General features: G+C 38.4%; 1 protein-coding gene across 3 annotated transcripts in view; it reads right to left on the bottom strand.

Moving 5' to 3' along the window:
• Positions 1–17,255, bottom strand: part of LOC149229086 (putative LRR receptor-like serine/threonine-protein kinase At1g56140) — a 135,612-nt gene extending 118,357 nt beyond the window's left edge. The window contains exons 1-6 of one of the 3 annotated variants that reach the window (XM_089378457.1): positions 16,975–17,255; positions 16,683–16,854; positions 16,526–16,597; positions 16,340–16,411; positions 16,180–16,251; positions 16,011–16,082 (exon numbers count right to left, since the gene is read on the bottom strand). In XM_089378457.1, the coding sequence (XP_089234583.1) occupies positions 16,011–16,082; positions 16,180–16,251; positions 16,340–16,411; positions 16,526–16,597; positions 16,683–16,854; positions 16,975–17,224 (710 nt within the window). In that variant the 5' untranslated portion in view covers positions 17,225–17,255. The remainder of the gene's footprint in view (positions 1–16,010; positions 16,083–16,179; positions 16,252–16,339; positions 16,412–16,525; positions 16,598–16,682; positions 16,855–16,974) is intronic. The other 2 variants (XM_089378455.1, XM_089378456.1) reach the window with 2 other exon arrangements.
• Between the last annotated feature and the right edge of the window lie 1,438 nt (positions 17,256–18,693).

Below are 18,693 nucleotides of genomic sequence, written 5' to 3'. Positions count from 1 at the left end.
GATAGCCATGCCGTACAAGGACCTTTACCACCTCCACCACCACTAGCAGAAGGTGCATCATTTGCACCCACCGGAGGGGCCCTTGCAGTGTTGCGAGGAGTTCCCAAGTATCTGACGCTACGCGTACGAGGGACAGTACGTGGCCAGCGAGTATCAGTTTTGGTTGACAGTGGGGCAACCCACAACCTCATTGATGCACAGATGGTTGAGCGGAGAGGTATACAGACAGAGAGCTTCGATGGGTTTTCAATCTTGGTCCCAGGAGATCATACCATGACGTGTGTTTGTTATGTTCCAGAGCTTTCAGTGACGATGGGCACCTACATATTGACTGACCACTTTTTCGTGGTCGATATTCCGAACACCAACATGATATTGAGTGTTCAGTGACTTATCACTCTAGGGAAGGTCACGACAGATTGGAAGACCCTAGAGATGGAGTGGGACGATGAGAAGACAGGGAGGCATGAGAAGATACGGGGACAACACACATATCCGCCTCAGACTGTTTCGGCTCTTCGGATGGAGGCAATCTTCCGGAAGGGAGACATAGAGTGGGCAGTGGAGCTGCGTGCATCAGAGGCAGGGACTACAGGGCAGTCGGTACATCCAGAGATACAGTCCATCATTGATCGGTATGCCATAGTGTTTGGGGAGATTCCACTAGGACAGCCACCGGATCGAGGGTTTGAGCACACCATCAAGCTATAGCAGGGCATACAGGCAATGATCACCACCCCCTATAGGCACCCCAAGGCCTATCGGGATGAGATTGAGAGGGCTATCCAGGAGTTGCTAGCCCTTGGGCACATTTGACCGAGCACGAGTCCTTTTGCTTCTTCAGTGGTGTTGGTGAAGAAGAAAGACGGTACGCTGAGGATGTGCATTGACTACAGGGCCCTAAACAAGAAGACCCTAAAGAACAGGTACCCCATACCCAGGATCGATGAGTTGATGGACGAGTTGAGAGGGGCACGTTTCTTCTCAAAGATTGATTTGAGATAGGGGTACCATCAGATTCACGCGAGGGAGCAGGACATTCCCAAGACCGCCTTCAGGTGTCACTATGGGCACTTTGAGTTCTTGGTGATGCCTTTTGGGCTAACCGACGCCCCAGCTACATTTCAGTCCTGCATGAATCATATCTTCCGTAGTCACTTGAGGAAGTTTGTGTTGGTATTCTTCGATGATATTCTCATTTACAGCAGGACTTGGGAGGAGCATCTCCAGCACATTGAGACAGTATTGCGTATCTTACAGGAGCAGCAGTTCTATGCCAAACTCTCCAAGTGTGAGTTTGGGTTGACGGAGATGTTATACATGGGACACATCATAGGGTGGACGGAGTGAGAGTCCACGAGGAGAAGATCAGGGCCATCATAGAATGGCCGGAGCCGAGAAACGTGACGGAACTTCGAGGATTCATTGGCATTTGTACGTACTACCGGAAGTTCGTTAAAGGTTTCTCACAGCTTGCTGCACCCCTGACAGACTTGACGAGGAAGGGGGCATTCAGTTGGTCGGATCCAGCGCAGTGAGCCTTTGACAGGCTCAAGGAGGTTATGAGCAGCTTCCCAGTGCTTGCATTGTCAGACTTTACACAGCCATTTGTTTTGGAGTGTGATGTGTCGAGAGAGGGGATCGGCGCAGTATTGATGCAGGGAGGTCACCCTATAGCCTTTGAAAGCCAGAAGCTCCTTCCGCACGAGAGGTTGTATTCTATATACGACAAGGAGATGCTGGCCATCATGCATGGATTGGTTAAGTACCGGCAATATTTGGTGGGCAACAGGTTCAGGGTGAGGACTGATCACAACAGCCTCGAGTTCTTTTTGGAGCAAAAGCAGTTACAGGAGAAGCAGCAAAAGTGGATCAGTAAGATCCAAGCATATGACTTTGACATTGAGTATGTCAAGGGTAAGAACAACGTGGTAGCAGATGCCCTTTCACGTAGACCAACCACGTTGTCTCTTATGAGCTTGGATACAGACTGGAGGGCTCGACTCTTAGTAGAGTACTCCAAGGATAGGTTTGCATGTGAGATTCTGGACGGGCAGGTGGCAAATGACAGGTACAGGGTGATCGATGAGATCATCTATTACAGGGATTGGATCTTCTTGACTGAGGGGTCTCAGCTCAAGAAGAAGATACTCCAGGCATCACATGACTCACCATTGGCAGGCCATCAGGGGTTTACCAAAACCTACAGGGCCATTAGAGAGAGGTTCTCATGGAAGGGCCTCAAGGAGGACGTACTCCAGCATATCAGGGAGTGCGATGTTTGCCAGAGGAACAAGGGGGAGATGAGCCATCCCGCGGGATTATTGCAGCCTCTTCCCATTCCAGAGGGGAAATGGGAGAGTATTTCGATGGACTTCATCACAGGGTTGCCCATGGTATAGGGCAAGGATTGTATCTTTGTCATCGTTGATCGACTGACGAAGTACGCACATTTCTTTGCCATATCCACACATTATACAGCAGCACAAGTGGCCGAGTTGTTCTTTAGGGAGATCTTCAGGCTACATGGTCTTCCTAAGACCATCATCAATGATAGGGACAGCCGTTTTATGGGCGGGTTTTGGCAGGAGCTTTTCCGATTGGTGGGGACGGAGTTGACACCGAGTACCAGTTATCACCCACAGACAGATGGGCAGACAGAGATAGTTAACAAGTGGTTGGAGGGTTACTTGCGTAACTATGTCAGCGGGCAGCAACGAGCATGGTTGAAGTGGCTGCATCTGGGGGAGTACTGCTACAATACTTCACATCACATGTCCATTGGTATGTCACCATTCTATGCCTTGTATGGGTATCATCCTTTATCTTTTGTTGACGTGATGTTTGGTGATAGCAGGGCTCCTAGAGCCAAGATTTGGATCCAAGAGAGTCAGGATATCCTCCGAGCTCTCAAGGATAACATGGCTACAGCGCAGAATCAGCAGAAGCTATATGCCGACAGGGGTTGGGTGGAGAGACAGTTCGAGGTAGGGGACATGGTCTACCTACGATTACAGCCATACCAACAATCGTCACTGAAGCAAAAGGGGGCTGAGAAGCTCAAGCCCCGCTTTTATGGGCCATACAGGGTGATACGCAGGATTGGACAGGTTGCATATGAGTTGGAGCTGCCCCAAGGCAGCAAGATTCATAACATTTTTCATGTATCATGCCTGAAAAAGGCATTGGGGCAGCAGGTGACGGTGACAAATGAGCTACCACCCATGGATGATGAGGGGCATTTGGTATTGCAGCCGGAGGCTATCATTGATACCAGGGAGAGGCAGCTGCGGAGCAAGACGGTCCGAGAATTCTTGGTGAAATGGAAGAATTTGCCGGATGAGGATGCCACTTGGGAGAGTGAGAAGATCTTACAGCATCCATCACTTCAGTTGCTTGAAGACGAGCAACATTTTGCCACGGGACACTGTAATATTCCTAATTAGCCATGGCTAATTGGAATATTCGATTTTGTCCAAATTTTGACTTCTAAAGTTACTTGTAAATAAAAAGTGAGGAAGGGGGACATAACTCACTTTTAGAATAAAAAGTCACTTCCTAGTAGCACAACATTGTGACTTAAAGGGGAGCCAAGGGGGCCAAAGGGGGACGCAGAAATGGAGCCCACGTAAACACATGGAGGGACTGCGCAGGAGGGAAGACACACGTGGCAAGAGGGAAATCACGCAGGGGGAGGTGAGCCTTGGGATGGAGAGAGACAAAGGCTATAAATGAGAGAGGAGCCTCCTCATTTTGATCATTCAGTTATGAGCATTTGTGATAGTCATTTCGGCTTAGGGCACGCTCGCTATTTAGCTAGTTTGCAACACTGTTTAGTGCATTGAGTGTCTCCATTTAGAGATCTCACCCTTAGCCCCGGGGGACTTCGAGTGCCTACTCGAGCAAGGTATTCCCATTGGCATTTCAGCAGTAGTTTCATCAGCCTTTTTGCAACAGTAGTGGCAGCGTTTTGGAGGACTACGCGGCATTGAGAGGAGGACGCAGTTCTTTCTGGCAGAAGTCTGGGTTGAGGATTTGCAGGGGGTTTTGTGCTGAGAGGTAGAGCAGGGGATCAGCCCTTGCATATTGGGGAGTTTTGGCAGGGGTTTTAGGCAGGTTTCTCGAGTATCTCATTCATTGGCAACGCAAAGCAGTGAGGAACTGCGCAGAACCCCAAGGGGGTGATTTTCAGGGGTCTGCCATTCCACGAGAGCTTTCTGGGTTTTTCTGGGTTTCTCGAGTAGAGTCTGATTCCAGAGTTTCAGCTTTTTCTGAGGAGGGGAGCAACCCCAAATCCTCGTTTGATTTCTAGCAGCAGCAGTAGCACAGCAATTTCCCAGCAGCTTGGACGCAGATCAGAGAAGGGCCATTCCTTTGTTATTCTAAGTGTATTTCTTCACTTGCCTTGTGCAAGTAGAGGTGCCATCTTCCTGATCACCTCCTGTACTCATTTTATTACTCAGTGTAATAAAATGGCTTAGCATTCTCTCTGCATTTCTTGTGTATCTGCTTATGGTTTATTTGATATATATCGTATCACTATTATTTGTATCCTTTGAGCATTCTCGACTATTATACCACTTGTGTGTTTTTATTATACTCTTAGACAGAGTCTGGAAAGGGCCAAGTAGCCTCCGGATCTCATCCTCTTTTTAGAGGCGACATATCTAGTAAATGCCCTCCCAGTCCATCTCTGGTTGGAGTTTGCTTGTGTTTGGGGTATATTCCTGATAAGGGATACTACACATAAATTCTAAATTCATAAATGATAAATCATAATACATATTCAATTCATCAATGATCCAATAAGAGAAAGACAAGATAGTAAGATAAAGACACTGATAGTTGTAGTTTTCTCATTAAGTCATCAAAATCAAAATGTGTTACATAGGTAGTGCAATGCCAATGGCAAATAGAAATAGAAAATACAAAACAACTACAAGTATACAAGCCTCAAGGCAGTAGGTAGCCCATGACTCATGAGTCATCATCAAAATCAGCATCATTGTCCTCATCATCATGGTCACCACTGCTCTCCTCCGCATCCTCCTCCTCCCCTGTATCCAAAGTCGTCTCTGCATCTGTTGGTGTGGAGGATGACCCCTCTACACTATCACCATCATCAAATCTAATAAGCTCTAGCACTAGATCATTGAGATCCATGTTGGCTAATGCCGACTCAACGCTGTTGTTCAAACCCATATCATCAAGAAAGACATCCCACATTTTAGTCTTTCCCTTTAACCCCTCTTCCCTCTGCCTGTAAATAAGACGAAGGTTGGTGTGCACATACACCATTGTCTCTACCCTGGACTGCTCAAGCCTGCTCTTCTTAACACTACACAAATTCCCATATGTGCTCCAATTCCTCTCGCAACAAGAGGATGAAATCACCTAATAGAGGAGTCTCATGGCTAACTGTTGTAAAGGAGGGCTTGTTGCCCCATGATTTTCCCACCAAGAATAGGGCTTCTTAGCCCCCTTATCTCTAATCACATCGTATCCTGCAAATTCACCAGTGCTAGTGGAAAACTCTTCAAAGGCATCCTCCACCTCATCAAGCAATGCACTATCCTGAAAACCCGCCTAAATGCATCTTTCCTCCCCTGTGGGATTTCACCATCCATGTGAGGAGGGAATCTGCGGGAAGGTCCACCATTCAGCCACTCATGGTTGTAGTATTTTGGGTTCAATGAGTGAGCCAAACAATATGGAAGTGTGCAATTCTTGTCCCATCTGCTGACAAGAATATCCTGTTTAGTACCACAAAAGGCCTCTAGTGATGTCTCATACTCGGGGCACTCACTCTATAGAATAATGCTCCTCACAGACTCAATCATGGAATCCCATTCCTCATAAACCTCTCCTAGGATGTCTATATCTGCAAATCGAAGCAAAGAAATGATAGGGTCCATGATCTAAATAATTAGATCTACCCTCTCCCACCAAGCATCATCTAGCACTGTGTCCTTCACTCTTTTAGAGGCTACTTGATCTATCTTTCTCCAAAAAGACCAAAACTCTGAAATAACCATGGCCCCAAGAGCGGTCTTGACCACCCTCAACCTCTTCAACATGATGAATGAAGAGACAAACCGTGTATCTGCAATCTTCAACAATGATAGATTGTTGTACTCCTTGTAGATAGTGAGGGCATTTGTATGATTTTGTATAAAGTTACGAATATGTCGTGCATCCTCAATAATGTTACCAATCCAAAGCACATCAGAAGCAATGGATTTCAGTGCTAAGTTCAATGAATGGACAATGCAAGGTGTCCAAAACACTTGTGGATATTTAGCTTCCACAATCATGCCAGCAACCTTGCAAACAAGTGCGTTATCTGTAATGATTTGCACACAAGAATCAACACCTACATCTTAAATAACTTTAAAAAACAACTCACCCATATATTGTGCATCTTTGTATTCTCCAAGTGTATCCACTGCTTTCAAGAAAACTAGACCATTCAAGGAAGACACCATGAAGTTGATGAGTGGGTGTCGTGCTGGATCTGTCCATCCATCAAAAACAATGTTAACCCCAGATGTTGGCCATGATGCTTTAATATTAGGCTCAAGCATTTTTTGCACCTCTTTTTTTGCCTTCGTCAACAATGTGGTTCTAAGCTTCTCTAAACTAGGAGGCACATACCATCATGGAACCCCATGAGTTAGAGGTCGACACATCTCAATAAATAAAGGTGAGCGTGCAACATTAAAGGATATGAAGTTTTGATAGAAAAAAAGGCAATGGTGAGATCAAGCTCTTTCCATTTCTCTTTTTGAAAAATCTTGTCCATTGGACCAAGTGAAATTGTCTTTCTTTTTTATGGTTGTCCCCCATTAAAAATCTCAAATGGAAATTTGTTGCTTCCTTTCCTCAAAAATGGAAGGGGGTCATCATTCTTGGTTTTTTTTTATTTTGCAGCCACATTTTCCATACCAACAATGAACTATTTTTCCATTTATTTCCTCTTTTGTAAAGGAACTTGTGTACAAGCTCCAACTCCACAACCTGGTAAAGCCAACAAATGGCCTTTCACACGAAAATATGTGCTTATGAAAGTACTGTGGCAAAAGTTGCATCTCCAATTCACATTGCCTCCTCCCCTTGGCCCATCCTCTCTTGTGACATATTTCCACAAGGGATATTTCTCAATGTTACCTTTAGGAGGAAGTCTTCCCTCAACATTACTTGCAACAGACTCTGATGAAACTGGGGGGAGGAGGGGCATCTCCAATGGGGACATTCTTCCCCTTCCTTTGCCCCCTATCTGTTGTGCTTGATTGAGCCATGAATACTATAAAAAAATAAACAAAACATGCACAAATTTGTATAAGAAATGCATATACAAACTGTTGTAATATAAATGCAAAAAATAGAGAGGAAATGCACTTACATGTTGCTTGAATCTCCTTGAAAACGCTCCAAACTCTTGGCTCCTTACTCCAAACTCCTCACAGCAAACCCACAACTCAACTATTGCAAAAGAAATGATAGCAAATGATGAAAAAAAGAGTCATTTCCGCCCTTTATTAGCCGCGCAAGTCCCAGTTTTCCGGATTCGTGTCCGAACTTCGAGACATGATCCGAATTTGATCGTGTCCCAATCAGACACAACGTGTCACGAAATCCAGACACGATTTTGGTCGAATCGTATCGGATTCAATGGATTCGGACACGTGGCCCTCTAAGAGCAAACCCGGTTTCAAAGTTTCTAATCCTATTTGCTTACTTGCACTAGATGCATTGATTTCAGTGTAGATGTTGGTTTATAAACCTATTTGCTTACTTCGACTAGATGCATTGATTTGAATGTAAATGTTGATTTCTAATCGTATTTGATTGCTTGCATTAAATGCATTGATTTTAGTGTAAATGTTGTTTTCTAATCTTATTTGATTTCTTGCATTAGATGCATTGATTTCAGTGTAGATGTTGATTTCTGATTTGATGTAATTGGATGTATGATGGTACATTAATTTTAAAGTGATTGGATTAATATTGTGCATTGATTTCAGTGTAAGCATAAAAAATTATTGACAATGTACATTGATTTTTGTGTTATAGTAATTCAACCTATTAATATTGGAGAGAAAGAGAGACAAGGTATGATGTTTACTACAATATCTTGAGCTAAAGATTTAAATGGTTTACGATTTAACCTGTCCTTTTCATATAATCGATATGAAAAGACGACAAAAGTAACAAGGGTGACAATAAGAATAGTAGAAGAAAATAGTTTGAGATTAATCACAATGAAAGACTATTTGTAATTTACTATATTCTTATTATTCACATTTTCTATCATTCAACACTATTACATTGTCACTTTACATTCAAAATTTGTATTTCATCATTTTTCATCATTAAAGTTATTCACAATATTTATCATCTCAACAAACTAAGGTAACTAAGAAAATTTAAAATTAAAATGACCAAATTAATCTGAGACATATTTAGCATATTTAAAATGATTATATTTCATATTAAATGATTTTACATATTGATAAAATCAATCATCTGTTCGTTAGATTTTCTTTGGTCGCACACAACTGAAACCAGCCTAGATCCATCTTAACTCCAAATCTATCAAGCACCGAAAGGGATCAAATCTCTCGAGGTGCAAACCTTTCCTCAAGTTTTGCACTCAAAAAAGAGGTTTGCACCTCAAGAGATTTGATCCCTCTCAGCGCTTGATAGATCCGGAGTTAAGATGGATCTAGGGCTGGTTATAGCCACAAATCTTTCCTCTTAGCATCTAGATACTTGTCAAATCAATCAACGACATATACTAATCATTCATGATAAATCAACATACCAAACAGCCCTAGAAAATACTCATTCACCATGAGCATATAAGCTGAAAATCAGATTTGCAAGTACATAGTTTGGATTGCAAAGTACACTTTATATATACATATTGCATGAAAAGGAATTACAGATACATACCAACAAATTACCACAAGCTATGACACTCTAGTGCCTTCAAACCCTAGCTAGGGCAGCGACCATTAAAATCAAACCCTAACCAATGATACAAAGGCCTATAAAAGCATCCCACCAAATTATCTAGCCACACCAAGGGCTTTACAACCAACCATCATCAATACCAACAAGTCCACCCTTCATATTTCTCCATGCATGCCTTGGACAAGTTCTCTAAGCAAAATGCTCCAAGGCTTCTCTAGGGTTTCTTTGACACAAAACCCAAGTCCTTGCACAAGTGGTCAACCCCTAACATTTCAAGTCTCCTCTAGATTTTTCCTCACACAAACTCTAGCACCTTCCTCCTTTGCATGAATACAAGTGCAAAAACTCAAGATAAGTTCATCTTCAATATACAAATGATCTAATGATCCCTGACATGCTACTACAAGTAAAAACTCTCTCCCCCCTTTATATATAATAGGTAAGGGAGGCCAACAATGGTAAAGTGGACCAAGTCCATAAGCAACCTAATCCAATCTTCAAAATAAAATGTGAATTTCTATCTTTCCAAGGAGTACACATCAAATCAAGGCTCCTTAAATGGTGCCCTCTAAAAGCATGGGCTCCAAGTGTTAAGGGCTCTTTGTAATGTCCCTTTCCAAGAAGATAAATTTAATTGTATTGACCGTGGCAATTCAGTGCCCATGGTATTTGGAGGAGGAAAATTATAAAAGGGTGGATGAGAGTTCATTTGGGATATCAATGAGTATTGATATTTTGTTAATTGTCTTGAGAGCTCTAGTAGCTTACGGTGGGAGGGAGAAACCCTCATTACATTTGTTGGTTTTGGTGTTGAAATACACACCCTAGCTAGGAGTGGTTGGTCCCAGTGGTTGTAAAGCCACCTTAGCTAGCCATTGTGATCTTTGCAAAGAAATTGAGTTGAGTCCATCCAGAGGTTAAAATTGTCAAAGAAGGGGTTGAAATCTTTTAGCATTAGTGAATTAATTTATAGTTGGGTGGAGACTAAGTTTATTTGATTCAAAGGAGCCGAATTGCATATTTGTCGAGAACAGATTTGTGGTGCTTCAGGTAGCCGAGTTGTCAAGGAGATCAGAAGTCTGAGGACCAACATTTTCAGAGGCCATTTACTAGGTTCTATCTCCAGAATTTTTATGTATTTTACTCTTGAGAATCTATAAATAAAATTGTCGAAAGCAATAACACTACATTTAATTTCTCGGTTTTATATTAGTTAATTTGCTAGCAATTTCTATTGTGTAAATGGGTGAAATTTTTATGGTATTTTTGGATGAAATTTATGGTATGATTTTTCTATAGTAAAATCCCTAATATTTTGACAAAAATAATAAAAAGGGATATTACACTCCTCATCACAAGGTTCCCCACTCTCCAAGACAAGCATCCAATGCTCCAATGCTCCTCCTCAACAAATGTGTCTCATGTCCACATAAAATTGTGGCAAGCAATATGCACTCAACCCAAGAATCCTCAAGTCAAGCATTCATGTTCCCAAGGCATGCCAAGTAGTCCTAGTGCTTCTAAGGCTAAGTGCCCTCCCTTTTGGTGCCCAACACTCCTCCTCCAAGGTGGATCCAACACTCATGCAAGCAACCATCCTCATCAACATGTGTGCCATGTAGAAGATATCAATGCCACATAACTTATATGATAACCACCTCATATCAAGGAATCTGCCACATATAGGGCCAAGTCCAAGTTCAAGCAAAAATCTATAGAAAGTTCTCCAAATGTCATCAACCAAAAGATCTAAGGTACAACTAAGGGCTTAGGGTTCCACCATGAACCCTACACCACAAGAAGGCACCCCTAGCACAAGGTAAACACTTTCAAAGCAAACCAAAAACTAACAATCCTTAGGCATGATACAAACATTCCAAAAAACCATAGGAAGACCTTTCGTCTGCCGCCCCCACCCCTCTATTTAGACCAGGATAATGATCTAAGAATCTACCCTCACTGTTTAAATTATGGCTTGCTAGGGGGACAACAAGAAAAATAATATATGTGAGAGGATTGGAAAATTCTAAAAACAATGATGAGTTTACCCATGGAAAGAAATATTTGAACTACGAGAAATGAAGCTTGGACTAAAGCTTCTACATACACCAACCACATTTAACCAATGTTGAGAGACCTGTACTAAAGGGGATCTCAGCTAGCACACAATCACACCTTGCTGGATGTAATTCTAAGTTGAAGGAATCCAATTAGGAATTGCATCAGTGCCAACCAACCAAAACTCGATGTTTTCTTCACTTCCGATTGCTTTTGACGCTACAGGGAAAAAAAAAGAGTCTAAACAACCTTAAGTGTTCTCCATCAACTCCCGATCCACCCAACCTGAGAGGAGGGAGTTTTAAACAAACTGATTACTTATCCATCTTTGAGCCATCAAGGAGAGAAATACATCGAATCGTTCCTTGTGGCCGAGTAGCATCTCTTATGTAATTTAGAGTATCAGTTAACAACACATAAAGATAGGGAGCAAGGGGACACCCCTCTCTAATCAAAAAATGAAGGAGGACGCATATCGAAAATAAAATGATCACTAAAACAAAAGCGAAGGCATTGGAGGACAAAGTATCCCCCATGGCAACACATTTAGGCCCAAATCCCAAAGAAAGCAACATCTCTACAATGAAGGACAAGTCAACTCAATCATATGCTTTATCAAAGTTAATTTTGAGAAACAAGGAATGTTGACATGGAGAGCAACCACCTTGACAGAATTTCTTGCCGCATTCTTTGGAATTAGTTTAATTAACCCGTGGTTAAGAGACTCCATTAGGGTTGTCAAATAGAAGGCCTTCTTGGAATTGTAACTAAAACCATCACCAATCGTATCCCACGTAGCCTTAACGAACCCACCAAGCAGGCCATCAATTCCAAGTGACTTACCATTCTTAGATAAATTGAGAGCAACCGAGATGTTACAAGTTCTCTTGTAGCATCCATTCGTAGCCTCCAAAACCCTGTTAATGAAAGGGTAGGGAGTGTAAATGTTTTGTAAGTCAAAAAATATCCTTGATCTTAGAGGAAACCTCCAACCATCCATCACGGCTATGCAAACCAGGAACACACTCTGAATATGCTTTCTTCTTTAAAAAACAAAGAGTATGGCAAAAACTCAGGCTCCCTTGGCATTTTACTCCTGCTTCTTTCGAACAAATGACTCTAGGTGCACACCTCCCCCTGAAGAACTCAATTGTGGAGATCCTTTCAGTGGAAAACATGAAACTCCTCAAGCTTCCGTTCTACCTACTTCAACTCCTTGCTTCTCCTCGGAGCACTCGACCTACCTCATCTTCTCATAAACTTCACCAACCTAAAAATGGTGAAATCTCACCATAGAAGCCACCCTAAGTCCCCTTGAGGCTAAGGAAGAGGTCCGAAACTCTGTGCACAGAGGCTTTGAAATCAAGAGAGTCAAGATGAGAAATATTAAGAATGAATAAAAAGGAACGGGGAGAGTGAACCTGCTGCCCCAATGAGATCGAGGACTGAATCATCAAGTGGTCCAAGCTTGTAGCGCCCATCAACACATCCACCAGACAAAGCTAACCGAAAAAGATGGCCATCCTAAAGCCCTTGGAGCCAGTCCAACGTCACATGAAATCTACCAGCGTCCTATCAGGGGCTCAGAAACCTTATCAGGACGACCACCTTTCCATGAATTTGAAGTCGGATGGCAGGTCCAAGAAGAAATTAATCGTTTTATAAACTTGTTGCTACTTCCCAAGCATGAAGCACGACTTATTTAAATCATATTATTGGTAAATTGTCTTTCGAGATTTTTTTTGTTGCCTTCAACATAGTTCAAGGAAACACTTTATATAGTACTTGTTGCTACATTTCATAGTTTAAGGGAAACACTTTATATAGTACTTGTTGCTACATTTCATAGTTTAAGGGAAACACTTTATATAGTACTTGTTGCTACATTTCATAGAGTTGAAGGAAGATAATATCCTAAGAATGGCTGGAAACCTTTAAATGTTCTCAAGAGAATAGAAAGAATCCTTCCTGATGGTTGAACAGCAGTCTGTGCGCCCAAGTGTCTGGAGATCATACACAACCAATGCTCTTGAACAATTGGCAGGAAACCCACTGCGACAGTTCACGTGGGGCGTTGGTTGGCAACTTGGCATTCTTAACACGGTAACCTCAGCCTTCCCTCTCGAATAGAAACATTTAAGTGTTGGTTCAGCTCTTCCATTCACGTGCTGTTTCTAAATTGTACCTACCTCACAATGACAGTGTCTTAGTTTTATTTTTCTAAATGGTACTACCTCACCATGGTGTTTTAGTTTTATTTTTCTAAGATGGTAACCACCTCACAATGATGGTATGTTAGTTTTATTTTTTATCAGGTAAATCAACTATAGGTCACATAGTAAATATTAGTATTGGTTTAATTAAATTAAAAAATAATAAAAATAAACTAAAAAATAAATAGGTTAAAAAAATTATCACAAAAATAAAATATTAAAATTAAGAAATGTAATTAAGTAATATTGTTTAGATTAATATATATATGTTTTATTATATATATATATATATATATATTTTAATTAAATTTATTAAAATATGTTTTTTAATATAATAATAAGTTATCTTAAATTGAAAAATAGAAACCAAAAAAAATATAATTCATGAAAATAGAAATAGGAGAAGAAAATGAAAAGTTAAATATAAAAAAAATAAAACTAAAAACAAAAAATAGTAACTAATAAAAATAGAAGTTTGGGAATGTAAATTTATGTGATTCATAGGGCTTTTTAAGTAATGTGATTTAAGAATTATCTTGAAAAAAATAGAAGTTACTAAACAATCCATAATAAGACCTCAACTAATCAACTTACAAATAAATAAATTTAATAAAAAATAACAAAAATTGAATTCCTAATATTAACTATAATAAGGGCTAAAAAATTTGGTCAAAGATAAAACTAAATACATAAATGGAAAGTATAATAACTTATTAAAATGACTTGAGAATCGGGAGGGATATGCTCACAGTGCAACTAATTAGATATCACTCTAACCCAAAAATATATACAATAATACTCACCTCAAATATATCAATAACTTGTAATTTAACTAACAAACAAAAAAACATCACTCAATTTAATTTTATACTCTAATATTTTAAAAAAACACATTATTTAATTTAATTGAATAAACTAATATTTTCCAACTCATTATTATACTAATACCTTATTATTATATAATAATAAAAATTTTATTATTATAAACATTTGGGAAAAAAATATTTAAATTTATACAATATAATAACAGATAAATTCATAAAATAAAAACTCAAAAATTTAAAAGAGTTATACTCATATGAACATTGTATTTAACCACAATTATTTTTTAGTGAAAATTTAAAAGGGTTATTTCACTTTTTAAAAAACTTAAAAGGTTTGCATTCATATCAACATGGTATTTAGCAACATATGAATTGGATAATTTATATAAGCATTGTATTTAACAATTTGGTGTTTTATTTTATATGAGTTGGATATTAACAATATCTTATTTATTAATTTGGTGTTATTTTTTATATGAATTCAATAATAATTTGTGTTATATGAGAGGGTTGTTAATAAATTATATAAATGAAGTGAGGTATTTTATTTAAATATAAAGTATTTAAAATTATTTATTTAATTTAATGTGATTATTTATTATTATATATGTCGGTTTTATTTTGATTTGTTTATTAGTTTGTCTTTGACCAAAAAAATTGTTGTTTATCCATAATTTAATATTAGAAATTCAATTTTTTTATTTTTTATTATTATTTAAATTTATTTATGTGTAAAGTGATTTGTTGAGGTATTATTATAGGCTCTTTAGTAACTTCCATTTTTGTTAGTTAATTTTTTTTTATTTTTAGATTTATTTAATTTTTTTATTTTCATTTTTTTCATTTTCCTATTATTTCCATTTTCATGAATTATAATTTTTTCTATTTTTTAATTTAAGATAATTTATTATTATATTAAAAACATATTTTAATAAATTATATATAAACATATATATTGAAGTGTATATATGTTAATATAAACATTATTAGTTAATCATATTTCTTAATTTTTGGTGATGGTATTTACCCATACAACATTATATTTTATAGTTATTTTATATGATTTTTTTGTCTTTATTATTTTTAGTATAATTAAATTATATTTAAGCTAAATATTTTTAATATAATTAAATTATATTTAAGCTAAATATTTTTAGTATAACTAAATTATATTTAAACTAAATAACAGACACTAGCTACTATATAATTTTCCTTAAATATATATTTAATAATTTAATTTAAAATATTAATATTTTAAATATTAATAATAAAATAGTTAATATTTATTAAAGAGGACTTTACACTAGGTCTATTTCATGAGAAAGTGACATCAGTTTAAAAATATCAACACTTTTTCGTCACTCGCATATTAAAGAGTAAATAGAATTACACATCTATTAGGTCTCTTTAATGAGAAAGTAAATTAATTTAAAAAATCAAACAATTTTCCCCACTCACATATTAAAGAATATAGAGAATCATGCTCCATTTTAGCGAGACGCCTTTCGGATCAAGTCATGTTTTCTAGTTTCTACTGCTCTGCAATTTTTGATACACTTATTATTTTATAATGCTTTTTAATTTATTTATGATCCAGTCATAAATGATGCTGCATTTTCGTCACATGGAAAAAATATTCCACTTTTTTAAATCCTACCTGCAGGATTAGCGCTATGGTACTGTGGTTAGTAGATGGGATTAACCCAGTTTCGATTTCTGTTTGGAACATCAACGCTAAAAAATTTTTTGGAACATCAATGCTAAAATGAAAGTTAGTGTATCAATGCCAAGATCTACAAATTTTCAGAGGCCGAAATTTTTTTGTTCAGGAGAAAAAAAACAGAACACTTTCCTAATTTTTCAGAGGCTGACTTATAATTTTTTTTATCAACGCTAAGGCAAAGTTACTGCACTTGATGAAAGATACACAGAAACTTACAATTCCTCCAGATTTGTCAAGTTCCCCAGCTCTGCAGGTATTCTCCCGTTCAAATTATTAGAGTCAAAACTCCTGAAAAACCAGAACAAGCATGTACGCTATAGTCTATCTTTAAATGTTTAAAGATGCTTCATTGAGAAATGAAATTAAAGCAGAGAAATGAGATTACAGTGTTATCAAATTGGTGAGCTTCCCAAACTCCTTTGGAATTTCGCCCGATAAATTGTTTATTCCGAACGACCTGCAATATGGAATCCAGCAGCAATTCAAATTCGATTTCCCGGACAGCAATTTACTCATTAAACACATTCGGACAAGCGATGACTTACAGATATTGCATCTGAGTCAAAGATCCCATCGATGCAGGGATCGAGCCGTGCAGAAGGTTATATCTCAAATCTCTGCCAGTTTAAACAACACAGCAAAGTCCTGTCAGTATCAAACCCTACTCATTCCCTGGAATTTTCAGATAAACAAGAGGGATAAAGATTGGGGAACTTCTTGAATTAGCTTACATATTTGACAAATATGTGAGATTAGCCAGCTCTGGCGGAATAATTCCCGACAGTTCTTCATATCGAATTTTTCTGCAAACAGAAACAGAAAGGCATGAGTCCAACCTTTACAGCACGCACACTTAAAAATACTATGTGGAATGATGATCCGACTTACATTTTAAGGACATGGCAAGTGGTATTCTTTTTGAAGGCACAGTTGCAGATGACGCCGAGCTCCCCCTCCCTGTCGTCGAGAGTATACCAGGACGAGTCGCGGCTGCAGGGATCCACATTGAAGTTCCATTTGGTGACCCCCATCTTGCTTGCTATTATTCTCAACGCATTGACTGTTAAACATCAAAGCTTGTAATATAAGCGCCCAAAAGTGATTCCGGAGAGCAAAATACATTCAAGAAGAGTGATTCCAGAGAGCAAAATACATTCAAGAAGAGTGAACCGTTTCTCACCTTCTTTTGGATCCGTGACTGCAGCAGCTTCGCTGATTTCGCTGTGACCATACAATAACATGATGCAGTAGCAAAGGATGAGGAAAACTGTGGAACGGATTTGCAATTTGTGGACATGAGATTTGCAGAGGCTTTGCCCGGCCATTCTGCTAATAAGACGAAATGCATCAAAATTTAGAAGTGAGAGACGCACTTCCAAACCATTTATGTAAATTATTGAGTTCAGGTGTTCCACACGGAAACCTGGCATTTTGGGCCCGGTAGCCACACATGTTTGACCATCAACAAAGCATCATTTACATGTGTGCGAGTGGTTCTAAATCCATTGACAAGACACAGTACGTTGGACCACTCTTTTAACCCTGTTGTATAATTAACAACATATAATCGATTTTCTCAATTGCAATGTCAGACTTGGTAGGTAAGTACAGTTCTCATGGCAAAATATAAGGACGACCAAAGCGTAGGTACCTTCGCCTCCATTCCACTTTACAATATTATTCCAAAATATCTCAGATCACACTGGTTGTGTTTTGGATTCCATGCTTATGACTTCACACATTTTATCTATAGTTGACTATAGAAGGTATTTAGTTTTCCTCGTTCATACCTCTCAATGTTTTTAATACTTCTTCATGTGGTTGCTGTGAGGGAAAGTCTTACGCACATTTTGAAAACAGGTACCATAGACTAAAGCCTTTAAAGGCCATTTTTAATGGTATAGGAGGTAAGGCATGTCATGTGATGTGTGAATCTTGCCAATTTAAAATAGATACTTCAATTGAGTTTAAGTTTAGGTGTTGAGTATGGGGTGAATGCAATTATTTTCGGAGGTTATTTCTCGTAAATGAAGTGAGTGATAAGTCATGGGTGGAGATAATATTTTATGAATTTTGTAAGTAGATAAATATGAAATAGATATGCATAATCACCATTTCATTTACTCGAGGTTAAATCTTGGGTGAGGATGATTCAAAATGGATCATTATTTAATTTGTCATCTATTTTAGCATTTTGTAGGTTGAAAATGGGGGAATTGGTTTGCAAGGCCCATTTTAGGGGCAAGTCCTAGTCTAGTGATTTCGAGTCTAGAACCTGTCAGAGTTAGTTTGAGGCATCAAACAACAAGTTTGGAATCAAAACCTTGCAAATTAAGCCTGCAATGTTTTGGCATTATTTTACACGCCAAAATTTTTCCAACAATATAAAAATAACCTCAATCGAGATTCATGTGCAAAAGTTATGCCTCTCGCAAGTTGGCCTACTTTGTGCAACACCATGGTACTAAGTGGATGCAACAACAACCCCCACTGCTCACACATGTAGGGCCCCCATTGCTCACACATGTAGGCCTAGTCTTGTGTGAACTTCCAAGAAGATTCTAGAAGGTCCAAAATCTTAACATGAATCAAGGGTTAAGGCATGCAAAAACCCTAACCTAACCCTAAACAAGAGTTAGGTTATGCTAAATATGTAATATCCTAAATAGATAATTTCTAACAATTATGGGATATTATAAAATGTTTTGTTAATTTTAATTATGAAAGTTTTCAACAACAAAAATTCCCACAAATTTGCAGAAATAAACGGAATAAGAAACCATGTGAATTTAGATAGAAATGGAACAAATATTGGAACTGAACTTTATTTATATAATATATGTTATTACAACTGAAATAACTAAAAGATAATAAGAAGAAATGAAGCATGAGTTGAGGA

This window comes from Pinus tabuliformis, chromosome J (genome assembly GCF_031772625.1).
Source record: "Pinus tabuliformis cultivar Carrire ecotype Pingquan chromosome J, CPIR1, whole genome shotgun sequence".
Taxonomy (NCBI): Eukaryota; Viridiplantae; Streptophyta; class Pinopsida; order Pinales; family Pinaceae; genus Pinus; species Pinus tabuliformis.
This window is presented reverse-complemented; position numbering and strand designations above follow the sequence as displayed.